The following is a 22,111-nucleotide window of genomic DNA, read 5'->3' on the forward strand; positions in this document are numbered from 1 at the left end:
TGGTGGCAAAGATTATAGTGACAGCAGCTACAAGGGCTAAAATATTCTCATGTTAAAGAAATAGAAACTTGCATTCTGCAGTCTATATAAATTGTGCCAGGTTAAGAAAATTTGAATAGTCTTGCTTATTTCATATAATTTGTTTTGTGCCTGTCAGTCAAGCAGGCCTGGCTGATATATTTTTCTGTCAGAGGCAAAGATGGTGGTGTCCTCCACTCCATGTATGGAATCCAATTGGGCTGACAGCTGAATCCTACTTCAGCACTGGGGATTAGGCAACATCCTCCTCTGTACCTGGGGACAGATATCTAGTTTAAGGTGTGCAAGGAAGGCTTGTCTAGGGGACTCGGGGAGTGGGGGTGGCATATTTCTGTAATTCCCAAATTTGTGGATATTGGGGGTTTGTACTACCTTCCAGCTTAAAGCACACACAAGTTCAAGCTTTGGAAATAAAACTTGTACCCCACACCATAACCCTAACCACAGGTATACAAAACTTGCTTTACTTTTTGCATCCCTTTGGGATCCTAATTGTTGTGACAACTTCAGTGCACCACAGTCTTTTATGGGACTGGTCGTTTTCATTTATTAGGCTAGTACATCCACAGTGGCTGGAGAAGGAATGCTCCATAGAGAAGCAAGAGCTCTGCTAAGAAGATGATGATTTGTGATGCCACCAGGCTTCCCACAAGTGAAACTGTATTATGAAACATGCTTCCTACAGGATGCTTCCACACCAGGCATGCAGTTCATATCCTGGTGGATTTGTAGATGCCAAGACTTCATTGACCCCTGATGGTAAACATTAAAGCAGAGGTGAAGAAGACTGAAGATGCGTGTCCTTTTCTCCTCTTCATGGGCAGCTACTTTTCAACCAGAAAGCAAAGCTTTGACTTTTTCAACCTTGACCTGACCAGTGCCATCTACCTACAGGGAGAAGTGGCCTGCTAGTTTCTAAAACAGCTTGGCTTCTGTTAATCTGAGCCTCCTCTGCAGAAATAGAAGAATCACCTTACCGAGTAGAGTTAACTACCTCTTGCTAATACTTAGTAGAGGCAAAGGAGGAAATGAGACATGCTGTGAAGGTACGCTTATATTCATTGCCTGGGAAATAAGATTTGCAGCGGGAATCTTGTCATTTCTTGGCTCTGTGGTGCTAAAATTGAATGGTAAGGTGTTTCCGGATGTGAGGTTTAAACTGGCGCTTGCATTTCCCACACAAATATCACTCCTGGAAAACCCTACAGCGACCTGTGGGTAAATTCAGGCTAACCTTCACTCTATTCCTCTTTATACTTTGCATTAACAATATTCACATGAGCACAAATGGTATGGGAGAGGCCCACAGAGACAGGTGTGAGAATGCTCTTAAGGGAAAGAAGACTTTGTGCCTAATTAGATACTTAGCCCTTCTTGTTTTTTATTATGCCTTTCACCACTTAATAATAAACAACTTGTTTCAGGCCCTAGCCACTCAGGTGGCAGATATGACATTGGGTTGGATCCTTAGTTTAATTGGATGGGGGGGGTCCCCCCCACAAGGGATCAGCATATCCCCTTAAGGAGATTCTGGGGAGATGCTTCTGTCTGGATGCCCAGACAGGGGCTGATGGGCCACAACCGCTGCCTTGCAAGCCCTCCTCCCTAAGCTGAGGTGGCTAGATGTTAGTGCTGTGAAAATGCACCCTTTGCAGAATAAACAAAAACCAAAACCACTCATGGGTCCAGCAACTCATAATGGTGTCACAGAATGAGCCTTGGTGATCCCTGGCTTAGATTAAGCAGTGATGGTACCACAAGAGTATCCTACTTGCCATTCACAATGTCTAGGGATCTGCATCCAGGGGGCAATGGAAGGTGGAAGTTGGGGGGTGTTCACAGTGCCACTTACTACACTTCCATTGCGCTCCCATGGCTGATTTTTGAAGCCACATCCACACAATCTGTATTGAACCTGTAGTTTGTTGACGAACACTGTTGTCTGATGTGTCGTCCCCCCCCCCCCATCTCAAACCAGGTTCAATCCAATTAAAAAAGTGAATGTGGAGTAAGCGGTAATGTGAAATTACCCTAACAGTTGCTGCACTGGCCCAGATGAGCGCAGGCGACAGCTTAATGAACGGCAGAGCTGGAGGGGTGGGGGAACTTAAAAGGTTTGTCTCTTACACAAACAACTCTGTGCAAATGTGGCTTGAAATGCAGTGCAGGGTGCAGGAATGACCTCACTGCGTTTCATGTGGGGGTCTCTCAAGTGGGGCCTTTATGATGCAGAGGTCTCATTCTTCACTCTGGGGGCTGGAGACAGAAATAACTAAAATGGGAGAAGGAGTAAGTCGCTTTTTTAGACATCGTACGCTGTAGGTATAAATCATGGGTCCCCTATTTGAAATACCCCAAGTGTGATGTCTGTGCGTCTTGTCTCCCTAATAGGCCCACATATCAGAGGCACCCTTCTCCCCCCACCCTTCTCCCCCCACCCTGCACCCAGTTTCCATTTAGTCGGGAAATAATCATGCTCCTTTGTATCTAGTGCTATTTCTGCCAAATCTATTCCGCCTGGAGGGGGTGGGCATAGGAATTACAAATATCAAGAGCAATCTCTCCCCACAGCAAAACATATATAGAGAAGGAAAAGAATAAACACAGGAAAGGGGGCTCCAGAGCCTCTGAGGAGAATGGAGAGTAACTGATTTTCCCGGTGGGGTGGAAGGATGAGGGCAATTTGGGCATGAATATGAATCTTTAGTCAAATAGGAAAGCGGCGGGGTGTGAGGAACAGAAGCAAAATGTTCATTGAAATTCACGTAGCAAAGCAAACCCACACACAAAGGGCCCCTGCTGGAAACCATCGTTCTGGGTCACATGGCAGTCAGGCCTGGCAGTGAGCGGGGTTTGGAAAAAGGAGACCCTTCTGGAAGAATTAAGGTAGCTGTACTAACTATACAGAGGGGACTGGGGCTGAATACTTGCCGGCTGCCTTTGCTGTAGGAGCCTGAGAATTATTCTTTGCCTGTGTATGAAGTGGACTATTAATATCTCATTCACCCAGAGGGCCAAGGGCTTAATTTGGACGAAGGGAAATAAATGTTGCATTTCTTCTCCACAGAGGGGCCCACCAATCCATTCTCGGTCCTGAAGATTTTACTTCTATGTTTCCCTTCCCTGCGCTTTTGTCTTAATCGCATCTGCTTTCCCAGCAGCAGGAGAGGGGGATGTGAGAACAATTCCCTGACAATTTCTCCACAACGGGCTCCAGTACCTGGCTAGGGTAGGAGGGCAAGTGGGCGGAAGGAAAGATGGCAATCTTTTAATACCCGCAGAGCCTTTGCAAGTATAATAAGCTGTGCATGAGACTGCAAGTTGCCTGCCTCCGTGTTCTTGTCATAGCTGCTTTGCTCCAGTGTAACGCAGCGCTAGGCTTGGCCATGTGAAATTCAGATTCAAATTCCCTCTCGGTTCTAAAGCTCATTGTGGCTGTATACACGTGATAGCCTTAAAGCACATGGGAAGCACATTATTTCCCTCAAAGAACTCTGGGTCCTGCAGTTAACCTCTCACCGAGTTGCAATTCCAAGCGACCCTTAACAAACTACAGCGGCTGCAAAGCTTTGAGCTTCTCACAAGTATACACACTCTTTCTCTTGGTATCTTCCATGTGTTATATACACAGTGACTGACCCAGAACTACTGCCCTCCACATCCTGGTGCCCTCCAGATATTTTGGACTACAATTCCCATCCCATCAGCCCCAGCCAGCCTGACCTGAATATAGCAGTTCCAAGTCTCCCCTCCCTCTTCTCTCGCTCAGAATGTTTACAACTGGGGATGCAATGATGCAAAATGATGTTATCATCATGGCACAAGTTCCCCCCACCCGCCCCACTTTACTGGGGAAGTTCGCAGAGCTCTAGAGCTATTCTACCTCCCACCTCCCCCCATCTCCCAATAGGGTATTTGGCCCAGATATCTAGAACACTGTTAACAAACAATGCAGATAGGATTTCAACAAAAGAAAGCAAATAAAGCTGCATTTACAGAACTGGGGGTGGGGTGGGAGGGGAGCCCCCAACAGCCCATCTGCCACAGGTTTCTCAAACTTGCAGAGAGTCCCCTAGATAGCTGGAGACTAGTTGCTATGGCAATGCAAATTATCACTAAGAAAGAAGCTCTGGTGGAAAAGAATAGTCTTCACCTCTGCTATACAGGATGCTTCCAGGCGGGAGTTTATTGTGGACTCGCTGTTGCTCAACCACATGACATCATTGTCATCAAAATGCCAGCCCCCCTCCCCCCTCTCTCTCTATATAAATGATCTGGATTTTCCCTTACCATGGAAAACCCGTTAAGCAAAAACAATTCATTATATATATATGTCTGCAGCCACTGCAGACTCCACCCCCACAGGTGTGAATGAAATTCAGCACGACAGGCTGAATTTTGCTCAAAAAGACACCGTTCCCTAACACAACAGGTACTGCAGTCTGGAAGGAATGTTAGAAAATGGGACAGAAGCACTAGCATTATAACCAGGAAAGCCAAGACAATATTCCCCACATCGAAATTCATCTGTAGTCTAACCACCATGTATGATTTATGCAAGCAAATCAGGATGGATTCTGAATAAACAGGTCACCCGAAGGTCTCTAGCTCACTCACACTGTGTGATCTCCCAGGCCCTGACACTGCATGCTCCTCACCATTTCCTCCCACCAAGCTCAGCAACCCATCCATGCTCAAGCCTGCAAACCCTGCCCTGCCTCTAAGCAATGGATCCTTTCCAGGTTTCTGGTATATTTTAAAACATGGGTCTGCACCATGCATTTAAAATACATTAGTGGTTCAACCCCACCCAGGGACAGCTGTGGGTGGGATTCCTGCATTGCAGGGAGTTGGACTAGATGACCCTCGAGGTCCCTCCCAACTGTACAGTTCTGTGATTCTATGATCTGATGCACATTTAAAGCACATGGCTTCCCCCAAAGAACTATAGTTCATAGACAGAGCTACAATTTCCAACATCCTTAACAAACTACAGTTCCCATGAATCTTTAGGGGGAGTCATGTGCTTTATATGTGCATTGGGTGTACTCTAAATGTATGCTGTAAATCTGTCAATAATACAAACTGTTAAGGGTGTGAATACTACTACAGTGGTACCTCGGGTTAAGTACTTAATTCATTCCGGAGGTCCGTTCTTAGCCTAAAACTGTTCTTAACCTGAAGCACCACTTTAGCTAATGGGGCCTCCTTCTGCTGCCACGCCGCCGGAGCACGATTTCTGTTCTCATCCTGAAGCAAAGTTCTTAACCCAAGGTACTATTTCTGGGTTAGCAGAGTCTGTAACCTGAAGCGTATGTAACCCGAGGTACCACTGTATATTTGAAGATTATTGAAAATTGCTGATGGGGAAACTCCCATACCCTTTAGATCTGTCACGTAGTCACACCTATGCCTACCATTATCCAATTTGTTTAGGTGGGGAGTCACACTGAAAGCTGCTCCTTACTCAAGTAGCTTGAAATCAGAGGTGGCAGGTGAAAGGTAGATGTTTGGATGAAGTGTGCACATAGCAATCTGAGCACTGCAGGTGCCTGTTAACAAAGGAACGTGCATGGGTGTATGTGAGGGAGGAGGAAGTGGCTGGCTTAGGAAGCATTCTCTGAGTATTCTGTGTATTTCAGGGGAACCAGTGTCTCATATGGATTAGACAAGACCATGATGTGCAGTACAACTGTGTAACCTTGTTCTATTAAAATTGAGACACACCCCCATGAACAGGTCAGATATAATGAAAGCGATAGGCAAGCTTCATGGAAACTGTAGTTTGTTTTTTGCATTTCCCCTTCTCTCTGGCTTAACTGATCTCATTATCACTAAGCATTCAATGCATGCTACACGTGCAGCACACACACACACACACACACACACACACACACACACACACACTGGACTTCTTGTGAGCAATATTCAGCTTGCCCTTTTTGTACTGCATGCAGGACCACCTCACAACTTCACAAGTTGCTCAGGAGCAAATGCTTGAGACATCAATGTTCTCAAGGGGCACCAACAAAGGAACCTGTGGCCCAGGCATTCTCCGTGTGCTACCTGTAAAAAGGTAAAGGTACCCCCGCCCATACGGGCCAGTCTTGACAGACTGTAGGGTTGTGCGCTCATCTCACTCTAGAGGCCGGGAGCCAGCGCTGTCCGCAGACACTTCCGGGTCACGTGGCCAGCGTGACAAAGCTGCATCTGGCGAGCCAGCGCAGCACACGGAACGCCGTTTACCTTCCCGCTGGTAAGCGGTCCCTATTTATCTACTTGCACCCGGGGGTGCTTTTGAACTGCTAGGTTGGCAGGCGCTGGGACCGAACGACGGGAGCACACCCCGCCGCGGGGATTCGAACCGCCGACCATGCGATCAGCAAGTCCTAGGCGCTGAGGTTTTACCCACAGCACCACCCGCATCCCCTGTGCTACCTGTAGGCACACATATATCCACGAAGGCCTTCTGTATTGCCTGGAGGGTCCCCTTCCCCCACTCCTTCTCCCCAATTACTTCCGAAAGACAACTAATTAGTCTTCTGTTCCACAGCCCTGCTTTACACTTCACCATCAAGCCAATGGACTAGGACCTGGGAGAGCAGTGTTTGAATCCCCACTCAGCCATGAAGCTCACTGGGGGACCTTGAGCCAGTCACCATCTCTTAAGCTAAACTACCACACAGGGTTGTTGCAAGGATGAAATGGGGAGGAGGAGAACCATGTACATCACCTTGAGATCCGTGGAAGACAAATGTGGTATGTAAATGCAATAAATAAATAAACAAAATTTTGGTTCAGTTGATCGATGTTGCACATATTACGGGTGTTTGCTTGTTAATAAAAGATCTGTTCTACATTGAATCTGGAACTTCATGCTGAAGACAACACGTAGTACAAGGAATGATATACACTGTGTGAAAGTGCTGTAGAATATTTGAGGGCTCTGCATGCTTTATCTCTCTCATGTAAGGCAGCTGAACAAAGGAGGAGGAAGATATTTGAGTATGAAGAATGGAGGAAGAGCGGAATGACATTGAGAGGAAAATGGCAGCTTTAAACTTTGTCAGAGGTTTGAGCAATTTAAAACAAGGTTTCAGTACAGCAAGAAAGGAACTGGGAAAGAGTCTACAGTATTACGTTAGCTACTTGATGTTAGTTTCTGTGTTGCATCCATTTCTGCGATTTCTTCTTGTTAAAACTTAAAAAAACCCTAAAATTCCATATCCATTCAGACCTCTCCCGCCACTTCCCATTCTCAGTGACCTTCCCTTCTAGCTCCCATGCCATGGCCACTACGGCTGGGCAATCTGCCTTCTCTTATGCTCCTCTGCCACACCCTGACTTCACGCAAATCCAGGATTTTGATGTAGCATTACAAATCCTTCAAGGGGAGCCATGTGGCGACACTCTTACATTTTTATTATATAGTAAGATTGGAACTGTCTCTCTCTTTTCTTTCAAAGGTTGTGTGCGCACATGTTCAGGAAGGAACCAGAAGGACATGTGTGCAAGAGCATATTGCGTAGAGTTCTGTGTACCGTGGCTGGGATTCACTGTGTCCATATTTCAGTTTGCATGTAGGTGGTTGAGTGGGTGATGTATCCCTGCTGGCATTCAGACACGCATAAAGTTCGACAGCAAGTAGTGCTCACATGAGGGCCCCCCCCCCCCCCGCAAATATATCCCTTCATTCAGCCTTCACTACGATCATGCACATTGTACAAAGGCGGTCTGTAGAAGAGAGCAGAGATGAAAGACCAAAGTAGATTTGCCGTTAAATACAACTTTGGTTTTGTTCTTTAAAAAAATGCATATGACATCCACTAGGGTGGCTGATAATTATTGGGATCACTGCAAGACTATGATTCTATGATAAGTGGAGAGGAGGAGTTTAACAATTTCCTCCCCAGCTGCAGCCCTGAGGAAAATCCTTTCTGAACCTGCTATTTGCATTGGGAGGAAATCCCCAGTTGGCACCAAATTTGGCTGGTCCAGAGTTATCCATAAAATCCCCTTCACTCCTATTACACCCACACTTTCCTTCCTCAATATGATTTGGTATGATTCAATGTGAACTAGTTGCCACCACTGCATATAGAGAAAGCATCTTTTCACAGCTGATGTAAATGAGCATCTTGGAAGTGCCTCTTCCCCATAAGTCCAATGGGGAAAATATGTCCATTCTCTCTCTCTCTCTCTCTCTCTCTCTCTCTCTCTCTCTCTCACACACACACACACACACACAGTAGCATCTGGTTTGCCACTGTTGGAAACTGAATGTTGAACTACATGCAGCTTTGGTTTAATTTGGCAAGCGCAGCTTTAGTCATAGTATTGAAAGATAACGGTGGTAATAATCAGCAGTGTTGATCCACTCATACGGTTACGGCTCATGGCTCTACAGGAAAACAGCTCTCTACGACTATTCAAAATAGACACACACACAAACACACACACACACACACATTCAGCCAATGCTATAAATGCCTTGCTGTTGATGGTGTCATGAATATAAGCCTGCTGTCTGAAAGCAAAAAATGCTTGAAATATATTATCTATACAAGGTCAGGATACCTGCATTTGACACTCATGGTTGAATTTCCATGTGGTGTGGGAGACCTCAGGCCTGTGGCCCTCCAAGCCTCTCTATCTGGTCCTCAGTACTCTTCCCCACACCCTCCCCAGAGTCACACACCCTCTTCTCTCCAGGGCACCAACACTGCTTTGCACCCTCCTGGACTGGAATGTGTCATTGAACTGCCTTTTGCCTGCCTGGGTGCAGAATAGAGGGTGTGTGTGATGAAACCAGCCGGCCTACTGTACAAAGATAAATTTTACTTCCTTTTTTTGTTCTGCCTAATTTTGCCTCTGGCCCTGCCCCCCCCCCCCCCCCCCCCGTATGTGGCCTTCAGGTCCAAAAGGCAATGTGGCTGTTTGGCTAAAAAAAGTTCTCTGCTCGTGAAGCAGAAGTTTCTAAGGCGTTTGGAAAGTGCTGTTTTTGTACTGGTACCTCTTTGTTCAGGATCAGCAATGCCCATGCAGCCTGCACCGCCAACTTCTCATTCCTGAAACAGGGGAGGTGAGGATGTAAGTGTACCAGCGAGGCCTGAGAGGCTCTTCGCAGCTGGGTTACACGTTTCCAGGAGATTTATTAACCAGAATGCCTACATGCTTTGAAGGATGTGCAATATATTTCCCTCTGCTACAGTGTAATTTATATTCATATTTACATCTGTGTGATATTTTTATATTGCCCATCCACCATATTCCTGGGGTGCTTTACTAAAGCAGGGGTAGCCAACTCATTGTTGGACTCCGATTCCCATCAGCCCCAGTCAAGAATGATGGGCACTGTAGTCTAACAACACCTGGGAGGAACTACCATGGCTCCCCCAGACAAAAAAGAACAAGGCAATGAAAATACTAAATAAATAAATAACAACAATGCCATGCAGGACACCTGTTGAAGAACCATACCTGAGAACTGCACCCTCTCATCATCATGGCGCAACTTGAGCAAACCCAGGGGACCAGTTACGGGTGCCTTTCTAAAGTATATAACTGAAGAACCACTGTGGTCTGGTGGTAGACTAGGGATGGATCTATACTCACTCTTTAAACATTCTTAGAACGATGTTGTTGATATCATTCTAACATAAAAGGAATCTTGATTTCTTATTTGCCTCCTTTTCTACAAAGCCTACCCACTTATTTCATGGGGAGAACTCTACAGCGCTCTCTGGTGTCACATTTTAATAATGCATTATTGACGTTTTAAAAGAACGTCATTATTATAAACCTTTAAAAACTCATTTTTAGTGTTAGATTAGTGTAGATGAGTCCTATGTCCAGTGGGGACCAGATTCAGGTTTCCACTCAGCTATGAAGCTCACTAGATGAGCTTGGGCCAGCCACTATGTCTCAGTCTGCCCAGCCTCGAAGCCTCTTGTAAATATATTATAATGCCAGGGGACAGAAGTCCACCATGTTGAGCCCCTTCGAAGACAAACAGGAAATAAATGCAAAGAACATGGACTCTGGCTACTGCAAACAATATAACTGAGCTCCCTTTGTCTGAAAAGTGGCAAAGGAGGTTTTAGTACACCCAATAAACTTACATATCAGAAGAGGGCGAGGGGGGGGGGGGAGTAGCCAACTGTCAGTGGGAGGAGAGCAGCTTCTGCCTTAATTTTAATTTCTGAGTGCATGCAGGTCCCTGCCACACAGGCAGCAGCATCCCTGAGGCAAAAAGAGCTTCCTTCCCCACAGTTCTTCACACTTGTGAGCCTGTGAGGCCACCTGCCTGCCTCCCACTCCTCCTCCAAACCATTTTCAGGGTTTATCTCCTAGAAAGAAAAGTGTGGGTTGGGAAATTTCTCTCCTTCTTATTTGTTCAGCAAATCCTTTCTTTTCCCCCTGCAGCTCTGGGAATGAAGGGCCTGATTATATATTGTCACATGATAATTCTACTCAGCCACTTCTTTTGCCTGCTCATGGCGGGGGGGGGGGGTGAACTCAAAGAACTCAGACAGAGGCGTTCTGCTCTTTTCCTTTGCCTCTCTCTGATCCCCCCCCCCAGCCCTGCCCTCTTCATTTCTATGCCCCTTCTCCATCTTCTTTGCCCCTCCCCAACCCTCTTTGGGACTGAGGATTGTTACAATTCCATGACAAACATTAGGGTGGGAAACATCTGCTTCCATCAGGTATCAGCTCGTGCATTCAGAGCGATCGATCAATGGCATTTTCCCCCAAGAGAAGCTACTTTTCTCTGCCTCACTAATGATAAGAGCTGCCTCTCCCAACCTGCTGCACTCTGAATGTTTGGGACTACAACTCCCTGGCCCAAATCATTCAAAGGTCACCAGGTCAGGGAACTACTGGGGTTTAGACCATACTATCAAATTTTCAAGTGATGCAAGAAAACTGAATTCTAGAAATTCTGCCTTCACATTCCTGGGATTGGGGGCCGGGGGGCAGTTTAACTAGACCCACTCAGTAATGCTAGCATTGAGAAGGATATTCCTGGTGTGCAGTGGCGTAGCGTGGGGGGTGCAGGGGGGGCCGGCCGCACCGGGCGCAACATCTGGGGTTAGGGCAAATCCACGGGTTAGGGGGCGCAAATCCACGGGTTAGGGGGCGCAAATTACTTGCCTTGCCCCGGGTGCTGACAACCCATGCTACGCCACTGCTGGTGTGGTGTCAGCTCTTCCCTGCATATTAATTATCACCATTCCCCATGCCCCAAAGGAAAAAGAAAGTCTTATCTTCTAGTTTTGTTCTAGGGATGGGAGCAGTGTGACCTTGCGCAATCAAAGGCTCTAGTAAGTGTCAAGATGTATAATAAAAAGTAGTGGCCATCGAAAAGATAATGCTGCCAAGCACACCAGTGGATTATTGTAACAGGAATAATTCATTCCAAGTGAATTTCTGTAAACAGGGATTCAGATTGATGTAAAAAAATAATAATAATCCTGCTGTAAAGCACCAAGCAGTTGTATAACACTTTACGCAATGAAAAACTCCTTGCTGAACAGCGCAAGTCATGGTCTCCCCCCCCCCCCCCAGTTATTTCTTAACATAGAGGATATTTGATACAAAAAGGTCATAGATGACATTACATTTTCCATAGATGACATTAAGTCAGACCTTACAACCATCCCCCCCCCACATCACAAGTGTAATTTACTGAAACTTATCATTTGAATTTTTAAAAAACTGCATTGAAGACATAGTTTGTAAAAAAAAAATTTAAACTCTATCATGCAGTTTTCAAAAACTAAGAAATAAAAAATGATATTACAAATAAAAATGTAACCTCTCCCCGGAATATTGTGTTTTAAAGAATCTAAAAGATACTAGATCGTGTGTGTGAGAGAGAGAGAACAAAACCAAATTATAAGGAGCTTTTTCAGGCTCATATTTTATATGTTCTCCGGTTCCTGTCTGAGGCTTCAGTAAATGTTCAATATTACAACGGTAAGTTCTGTTTCAGAGTTTTTCGAGAGTGCCAACAAGTGTGCCAATGGGGTGATCTAGTGCACATTGTTCACTTAGGTTTTCGAAATCTTTTGGACGACGTCCCTCTCCAAAAAGCTCCTGAGAAGGCTTAGCAGTCCTGGGACAGGAGGAGAGGCTCTCCTATGCTTCAGTAAAGAACCAGAAGCAAAAAGTAGGAATAAATGGACAGTTCCATGCTAGAGATCATTAGGAAAAGGATCAACGAATAAAAACATCAAGATTGCAATGCCTTTAAATAAACCTATGGTGTGATTGCACCTTGGAATACTGTGTACTACTGTTTCCTGCATCTCACAAAAGTGCATTGTAGAGCTGGAAAAGGCATAGGAAAGGGCATGCAAAATGATCATGAGAAAGGGTTACAACTTGGGGGGCTCTATAGATTGGGGGGAGGGCAGGAGAGTAATGGAGCAACGTGATAGTTGTGTATAAAGTATGTACAGTATAGAAAAATTATTGTTATTATTATAGAGATATTCCCCACTCCCTTTCATAATACTAGAACTTGAGGTCATGCAAATGAATCTGAATGTCGGGAGATTCAGGGCAGACAAAAGGAGCTTCTTCTTCACACAGCTCATAGCTGAACTACAAAATTCACTTGCACAATATGTGCTGATGGACACTGATTTAGATAGCTCTAAAAGTGGATCAGAGAAATGCATGGAGGAAATGGGGATCAATGGCTATTGTTGTCATGATGGCCATATACCACCTCCAGGTGCCGGTTGCCGAGGAAGAACAGCTGGGGAGCGCTATTGCTCTTAGGTTCTGCTTTTGGGTTTTCTATAGTCCTCTGGTTGGCTACTGTGGGAAAGAGGATGCTGAAGAGGCCCTTGAACATAAGGGTGCTCTTGTGTTTTTACAGTAATTTTAATATTGATTTACTGGATAAAAGGTGTGCATTTCTGCTGGTGACAACAACTGGGAGCTAATGATATGGAATTCCATGCTCTTTAATTATCCTGTGCTTTCGTACAGTGCATGTGGACCATTTGGAGCTGGGCCATATGAGCATCTAGAAGATGCATGATGCTGGTCTTAACCATATATTGATATTATTGCAAACTGGAACTACAGAGCTTGAAGGGACCGAAGGGTAGTTTCACCACTGCTGGTATAACCAAAGAGGAAGGGATACAAATCTTAAGAAGAGGTATCAACCTGTAGGAGAATTGGGCGCTGCTGGCACATTTTAGTTTGTGAGCTATCTGTGTTTACTACTCTCTTTGCACCAGCAATGATCAAGGAGGACACATGGCACAATCCCCTTGGGGGGGGGTGATGATTCAGATGTGCTGATTCAGCATTCTGAAGACTTGCAGCTCACTATGACCAAAAGCTCTGTGGCAGAACATCATATGTTCAAAGTGTCCCTTACGCCTTTCTAATCTCTCACTGAAAACACCACTGTATACAAATTACTGTTTTCCTAGGAAGTTCACTCCATTACTGATCAGCTCTTAATTTAGAACAATGTTCTGATTGGTTAACTTAAAATGACTTTCAAACCATTTAACACAGCCAGGTAAAGATAGATAGATGGTAGATAGAACGTAATGTTTCTCTACCAACAGTTCTGTTTCATATGGCACTGGAAAAGCTGCCCTCAGAAGTTGACGAAGTTATTGTGTGTCTCAATATACTGGAAGCCTCTCCAATGAGTAAGACTGAATTCAAATTTGGATGTTCCTTACCAATGAAAGCTCTACACTTTGGCTACCTTTACTTGATATCAATTCTGAAAATTGTTCTTTCCATGGCCAAACAGTAGGGTTGCTTGGTTCCAACTACTACTACTACTACTACTACCACCACCACTAATAATAATAATATTATGTTGGATTGGTGGGATTTTTCTTTTGCTTTGATTTTGGACAAAAAAAATTACTTTAACCAAGGGTGCTTCCATACAACCTGTTTACTACACATTCAGCCTGATTTGTTTACGGGGAGGTTAAATGATGTTGCATCAAAGTGTTATTCTGAACTTTCCTTAACACAAAAGGTCTGATCCTTTGGGGAAGTGGTTTTGCAGTGCAAGAGCTCCCAATCAACTCTCACTGTGGAACCTGAATTTGCCAGTGTGCAATTGAATCCCACCTGGAGACAGTGATGTTCCAAGAATGATTTTTCAGTCCAATTTAAGACAAACATAAATATCAAACGACAGTATTTTATATGCTGAATATATTTCCTTTCTCAAGTCACTTTGTTCCCCACAGGACCCTGGAAAGGTACGTAATCGGAGGTATTTCACTCCGTCTCCATCAGGGGCAGCATACTCACAAGTTCCTTTTCATTGCTTGCAGTCTGCCAAAATGTACTTTGCTTTCTCATCCTGGAGTGCCTTTGTCTTATATAACACAAATAGCAACCTCCACACACCACATCTTCCAACTAACATACACTCCATATAGCCAGTGGTGTGTTAGATCTTTCAAACAGCCATGTTTTAGGAGCGCTGTGGGGAGAATGAGAAATGCCAAGTCTACTCCCTTGGTGCTGCCATCTTTATCCTGGTGGGATTTGCAAGCCCATTATTTCTTTGCTGTGTGAATCTAGAATATAATAAGCAGGGGGATGGGGGACGTGTTCCCTAAAAGAGCTATATTACACATTTACTCAATATGAGAAGGGTGTGACATTAGGCATTTCCACAAAAACATAATGCATGTTAATAATGCTAACGACGATGTAGCCAAAATTTATTGATAGTAGCCCAGTACTCAAAATAATCTCTTGAAACCAATAATTTGCATACCAGTGGATCCTCTGTGAGTAGTTCAGTTTGAGGACTAGGACATGAGTTGCCTCAGTAAATGCATGGATAAGCTTTTAAGATGCAAATAACATTCTTTGGGGTTTGCTTGTGTTTGGAAGAAGGTGCCCGCCAAACAAGCCCCTTCATGTCTAGTAAAAACAATCTCTGACAGTGTCCCACATAAGAGTACGCTCTGAAATATCTTAAGATGAAAATATGCATAACCTCGTGCCTCAAGTTAAACAAAACCTCTCCAGCAAATCCCACTTGTCTTGGCTTTCTTCCTGAGGAAGTGGCCATCTTGCAACCGTGTTGAGTAACATGTAATGCAATATCCCGAAAACATTTTAACAACGTGGCTCACTGCCCAAAGGACTGTGGAAAACAGTGGGTGAAGTGTGCTTTGGGCAGATCCGCCAGACAGAGACATGTTCCATGCAACACTTATCCTTTCCTTCCTGCGTCACAGTCAATAACATTTCACAACCAAAGGCACATGCAGCCTTCTATGGGATACTGTGTGACACCAACAATCTCCTCCTAAGCTGTAACAGAGGAAAAATGGAAGTTCTGCCACACCCTTCTGACCATAGGAATGTTTGAGTGAAGTGCTGGTGAAGTGACAGGGAACGAGCCAGGGCGGGGGGGGGGAGTCAGTAATGGATGCTGACCATACCAAACTGTTGTGAGGTAACCAAAGATAGCCAGCTTTTTTTTTATTTTTAACCTGAATTCTCACACTGTTAGAACACTGTGCCCTCTCTTTCTGAGCCAGGTACCATCTAAACGCTGCTCCTTATAAGCTCTCCATCCAATTCAGTGGCTCTTGTGAACACTTCACAGACTCACGGCCATTAGCACCCCTCAAAATAGCGCCTGCATGAGGGCTGGGGGGTGATGTTAGAAAGCTTCCCGAAGAAACAGGTTTGAGTCTTTCCCAGGTGTCAATTAAGAAGGAATCGCACTCATCTTCTGGACTGAAATAAAGCTTTGCAGAGATCTGGCCACTGACTCATCATTCCGCCACCTATGCATGATTCAACAGCCCAAATGTTTGTGAAAATAAATGCAATGTCTGGTGAACCACATCTAAATATGTTCCCTGCACAAATGCATATGTGCACACACATCAGAGGGGTACATGTACCCTGCTAGTTTAATCGGGTTCAACTTCTGTGGAGTTGACCCTTACTGAATTTATCCCACTTTGTCCTGTTCTCCGCTTTAAATTGCATGTGCTAAACCACATGTGTTAACACATGAGTCTAATTTCCTCTACCACCCCTTCTCAAATCTTGTTTGCTGTGAAGATATCCCCCCGTGCAACTAAATGCACCCAAAATTCCAGGTACTTGCATGCAAACATTTATACGTATGCAAAGTACCACTGTGTGGACTTGGAGAAACACGAATGCCAGCAAATAGACACACCTACATATTCAAATCAGGGGCACATATTCACACTATGTTGCAAAGACAGAAAAATGCCAGCACAAACAAGAGGGTCTCCAACAAAGGATTATTTATACAGACACTTAGGATTGTCAACGTGTGTGGAGAAAAAGCACATAAACACACAAAAATCCATAAATGCTCACTATTCGAGGATCATTTATAGGCGATATCCTTCCAGTCTTGAACATCTAAATGTGCTCTTATGAACAAGTTACATATCTATAGATATAGATATACAGACACACATATACAAGGCACACTACTGACACATGAAAGATATATGCATTGCCTGATATGCATCTAAGATACTTGATCATGTAAAGTGAATTCTCCCATTCTTTAAAGTGAAGTGCATATGCAAAGTGAAACAGATATATAAATTCACACATGTGGTCATATGCACACAAACATACTCGGAACAAGAGATATGCAAGCTGACTGCAAAAAAGAGGTGCAAACCTAGCTGTCCATGCAAAGATGTGGTTTAATATGCAAAACTATACACTGTCACATCTGTTCATTACAGTCTCAAAAACCCAACTGGCATTCTCTCATTCTGTTTCTATTGCATACCTGTGAGTGTTTTTACACACAGGTTTCAGGGTTCTCTCTAAAACTGTCTCACCTGAAAAGAGGGTTAAGGGAATATAAGCAATGGGGCAACTGCAATCCAGGGCTGCTTTATAAATCACCAGTCCTTCGTTCCCTGGGAAGACAGCGACTTCCCCGGAAAGTTGTGCTTTGCGAGGCAAATCAAGCACATCAACTTCCCCAAAAAGAAAGTGGCACTTGGCGTAATTATTTTAACCTGGATCCTAGTGCCCTTGCCCTCTTCCGCTGGGTCATCTCAGAACTACAGATAGCAACACAAGTACAGTATATACACACACAGCAAGCGCGAACGATGTTAGCAAGCGATTTTAACACTTCCCACACTGATCTCATTGCTTTACAAAAGTGGAGGAATATGGAACCCTTATTTTATCAGCAGATTGAAAAAATGTTTTGCCAGCTCCAAGACTGGCTCTCCTTTCCTGGAAGCCCCCCTCCTGCCCTCTTTAAAGCCTACATTTCCCTGCTCTCCTGTGAGTTTGTTTTATTGTTCACTCCGTTGCCTTTTCTCCCCCCGCTCCCCCCGGGATGCCAGCTGTTCCCATTCTGGCTGATGCCTCCATCCCCCCCTCCGACTCCTCAGTCCAGTACTCTCATTCATTTCCAGTACAATCCCTGCCCCCAAAACACACACACTGTATCTGTCTTAAACTTACTTCCCCAGCTCTTCAAAGAGCTGGTATTCTTCCGTGAACCGGGTGCAGGTGATGGTTGCCATCCTGGATGGTGACTGCCTCCCCTGGCGTGAAGTTTTACACAAACACCTCTCCTCTCTTGAGCACGCACTTTCTCCTTTTCCTCTTCGCTCCTAGCACTCTCGCCTTCTCAGAGGTAAATAAGCGAATATGTATGATTGACAAGCCTGGAGATAATGATGAGGGCAATTTGTCTTCTCAGCCTCACAAGCCTTCGTCAGCATCCAGTTCTCCATAGCAACCACCTCTGGAACGCCCTGGTTTTGTTGCCTGGGTAACTGCTTCCCAAACACCTGCTTCGCCCGCTACTTTGCAGCTCTCTAACGCCCTGACTCTGTCACTGTGAAAACTGCATCCTTAGCCAGAAAACAGAAGATGACTTGAAGGAGAAGACCATATATATATATATATATATATATAGGCAAATTAAGTCAAGCAACTGAGAATTAACTGGGGCAAAAAGGTTACTATGGAAACTGCAGTTTCCACATTACAGGATGGTCTCTGGAAAGACAGGATGCTGTTGCCCTGGCAACTGCATCTTATTCTCCAGAAAGACAGGTATTGCTGCGTTGCCCAGGCAACTGCAATACTTTCAAGGTTTAAAGGAACATTATGCTTCCTTCAGCCACAGCTACTTTTGGGGGAGATATAAGGGGCTGCTTCTGAAGGCACTTGTGAGTCTTACTTAAGACCATTAGAATGGGGTGCCTTTAAAGGGATACACCATGGTTTTTGAATAAATAAAGTATAAAGCAGTCTGAATTTTTCCAATTCCTGTAGGGGGAGCAGCTAAAACTAATTCAGAATCTGCAAAACCTTCTGGAAAGCAGCAACAGAGCTTTATTCCCAGTAGGGTGTCTGGCCCAGATTTCATGCACTTTCTGTTTCTGCCATTGGAACTTAGGAAAAGGAAAAGGGGGGGAAAAACATTTCCTGAGGAGGGGGGGAGGAGAAAGAGAGAGAGAGAAAACAAGAACAGCATGATACAGTAGTTAGTTATATGCAGCTGCTGATGAGGAAAAGCATCCTGATGGAAGGACAGGTTGCCTAGCAGACATCAGTCCTTGTGTGGATGTGATTATGGAGTGTGGGCTGAGTTAAGGATGCCGGAAAAGTATGCCTACATTTTGAGAGCCATATCTTCTGCCAATAACCCCGAAATCCTCCCTCTCTAGCAGTTGGGAATGCAATGAGCCAGCCTTTTCGCATATTAAAAGGTCGCCCACACAGGAACAAACATATTAAATATGTTTAGGCTTTTCCACATTTTTGTAATGCTTGTGAGGACTATTTTATATTAACTATCCTGAGTTGTGTGGCAAGTGCTTGCTTATTTCTAGTTTTCATATTATTATTTTTCAGCATTTCCATCCATGAAGGTGTGTAATCAAAGGATGTGCACACATGGCATTTTATTTTAGAGTCCATGGAAACTGAGCATCCCCCCCCCAACTAGTCCACACAAAACCTAGACCTGTTGCTTGTTTTCCCCTCCTAAAAAACACTTCTTGACAAACTGGTTTCATTGCAAAAATAAAAGCTTATTGCAGATTGCTTCTGCATCACAACCCACAGCATAATTGGTAGTCTTCAGCAATGGGGAGTGTATCCTCACCTGCCCAATGATATGGTTGGCGGTCATATACCAAGATTACAAGGGGATAATTTTCAAACAGGGTTTTTTCCATAGTACCCACACCCAACTGTCTGCATAGCAGGATCTCCAGTACAGTCAATCTATACTGAAAGCAGCATGTTGAGAATGAGCATGAATGATTGCATAGCAAGAAAAATGACATTTCTGTGCTACAAATTGGTGTGTACACAGCCAAAGAGCAACCAATGTGGAATTATTTCCTTTTCCTTCAGATACTAAATTCTACTACTGGGCTTCTCATTCTTATACAATGTTGTATTTTAAAATCAAAGTGCCCCCATTTCCCAGCAAGTTATCTTATTGGCAGGCTTTGAAAGAGACAAGCATTCATCATGCTCAGTGGTAGCCATGCTCCAGCAGAGACTACAGGCATTAAATGTTCCAGATGCTGTACTGCCTACATTAGATCCATTCATTGATCCAGATCAGGATTCCAAAATGCTCTGATCTAAGCAGCATAGACTTGTCCATGCCAGGACTTGCAGAGAATTCTGGAAGGAAGAACACCAGTCTGTATAGGTATGAGCAAGCAAAGCACTGTACTAAAAAATAAACCTCTTCATTGAACAATCAAGGTTTCAGTTTGTGTTCTGATTTCTAAGAGTTCCAGGCCTCTTAACTCAACAGATGCTTGCACATTAAGAAATATTTCTTTCGTAAAACAGTGACAACAAACTCAGAGATTTATACTCAGAGCTTTGTGGTGTTCACAAGTACCGGAAATGATGGAAAGCATTGTACTGGCTGCAGAAATCAACATTCTGACCTTTAATATTGAAAGAATTTTTCTAGACCTCATGATGTCACAAGTTGAGCTTGAAAATGTGTGGGCAATGTCTGGCGTAATCTTTGAACCCATAAAGGGAACAGTAGAGGTTCTATTATTAGACAGCTTTCCTTGAATAACACCACATTACTATGACGAACAGATACATTATACCTAGTGTGAAGGAGTGCCCTTGCTAGAGGCAATGGAAGTAATCACCCTCTCCTGTTGTCGCTGTCCTGCAACTGCTATTAATGGTGCAATCCTGTACATGTGTAGTCAAAAGGATCTGTCACTGAATGCAATGGAACTTATTCCTAGGTAAGTGTGTACATGATTGCAGCCTTTGAACTTGCACTGGTAGCTATTAATAATCTTATCTTCCAACCAGATAGCTCAGGTAGAGCATGAGACTCTTAATCTCAGGGTTGTGGGTTTGACCCCACGCAAAATGATTCCTGCATTGCAGGGGGTTGAACTAGATGACCCTTGTGGCCCCTTCCAATGCCATAATTCTGTGATTCCATGAATTTGCCCAATTCTCTTTTGAAACCATGTAACCTAGCTAGTGGTCATTAATAGACCTTGCAGCAGCAAATTCCACAAAATAAGCATGTATTGTGTGAGGAAGTACTTCTTTTTGCCTGTCCTGGATCTATTGCCAATCTATTTCATTGGATGATCCTGGTTTCTAGTATCATGTTTTTCTCCACACCATACATACTTTTATAAACTTCCATCCTGTCCCATGCATGAATCATGGAAAATCAGCAAATAGATGCACATAGACATGTTTCATGCTACTTACAGAATTCACCTTTCCTTGGCACGGAATTTTGATCCAAGTTATTTCTTCAAGTGAAGACACACAGAGAGACCTAAAACTAGGGTGAAAGGCAGACAGGCCATTGCAGTTGCAGCCTGATCCAAAATGATTTCATCACTAAGGAAGCATGCCGCTCACATTCCATTCTCAAACATCTGCAGGTGTCATAGTGACCGGAGCAGTTCTGGACAATTTGTTAGCAGCCAGCATTATTCTCAGTAATGCTAAGAAGCAAACTACTGCTAGTGTGGACTTGTTGCAGAGATTCCTCTCCACCCCCACCCCCATTTTAGAGGTTTTGCACCCCATTCTGTAGGTATGGTAAAGAACTGGGGAAAGGTGCAAAACTAACCAGGCTGAAATCAAGTCCCAAGCCTCAGTGCTTTTCTGCAGCAGGGAGAAAAGGAGGTAGAGAGAGTGGACCAGAGTGGGGTGGGGTGCTAAGGTGGATGGAGAAGGATAGTCAGAAAGAATAAGATGGGGGAGAAGGCAATCCTGAATGGCTTTCCATTTAATTGCACTTTTGCCATCTTCGTGAAAACACCTGCTTTTTATTCCTCCACACAATACACTTCAACTCCATCCACCAGCAGATTTCAGTCAGATGACATGTTCCATAGAAGAATCAAGCTCCTGTCCACCAGCATGGGGGGAGAGCATTTGAATGAAAAGTGGAGAACTACGGTAATTATTCTTTTTAATTGCAAAAGAAGAAGCTGGGGGCGAGATGGGCCGGGCTGCATCAAAACTGCATATATCTAAAGCCAAAAGCAGATTCTGTTTCTCTGCATTCCTGACATTGTTACCTCAGCAGTGACTAACGAATGGTGTTTGTTTAAATGGCATAGAGTAGTGTTGAGAACAATTTGTCAGCAAATGGCAGGAGGCCCAGCTTGGAACACAGGTCTTAGAACGTCTAGGAATCTATGAATGTCAGACTTCCTGCTTTAGGTCAGAGCGATGGATCCAGGAGCCCAGCATTCTGTCTACCAACAGTGATTAGGCAGATGCCTCACAAACATGGCATGATGTCTTGGCCCCTCCTGGAAGAGTTTGTACAGATGACTGTTTTGGCCAGTGACTTTTCCCTTTCTGCTTTGCTCTCTCTCTCTAGCCCTTCTAGAAACAGTAGAAGACCCTTACAAATATAATGGCTAGTTAATTGCTTTGCTTCCAGGAGGAAAGTGCTCTAAGGAGACAACTTCCACATTGTCCAGGAAGAGAAAACACATCACCATGGCACAGGTTTGCATAAAATTTGCATGTGCTAATT

General features: G+C 44.3%; 1 protein-coding gene across 3 annotated transcripts in view; it reads right to left on the reverse strand.

Annotated features, from left to right (window-relative positions):
• CAMK2A (calcium/calmodulin dependent protein kinase II alpha) overlaps positions 1-17,884 on the reverse strand; it is a 108,502-nt gene extending 90,618 nt beyond the window's left edge. The window contains exon 1 of one of the 3 annotated variants that reach the window (XR_003705248.2): positions 17,548-17,884. Coding sequence is in view for 1 of the 3 variants with exons in the window: in XM_077924613.1 (XP_077780739.1) it covers positions 17,548-17,609 (62 nt within the window). In the remaining 2 variants the exon portion in view is untranslated. The remainder of the gene's footprint in view (positions 1-17,547) is intronic. The other 2 variants (XR_003705250.2, XM_077924613.1) reach the window with 2 other exon arrangements.
• Between the last annotated feature and the right edge of the window lie 4,227 nt (positions 17,885-22,111).

Source organism: Podarcis muralis, chromosome 2 (assembly GCF_964188315.1).
Source record: "Podarcis muralis chromosome 2, rPodMur119.hap1.1, whole genome shotgun sequence".
Classification (NCBI taxonomy): Eukaryota; Metazoa; Chordata; class Lepidosauria; order Squamata; family Lacertidae; genus Podarcis; species Podarcis muralis.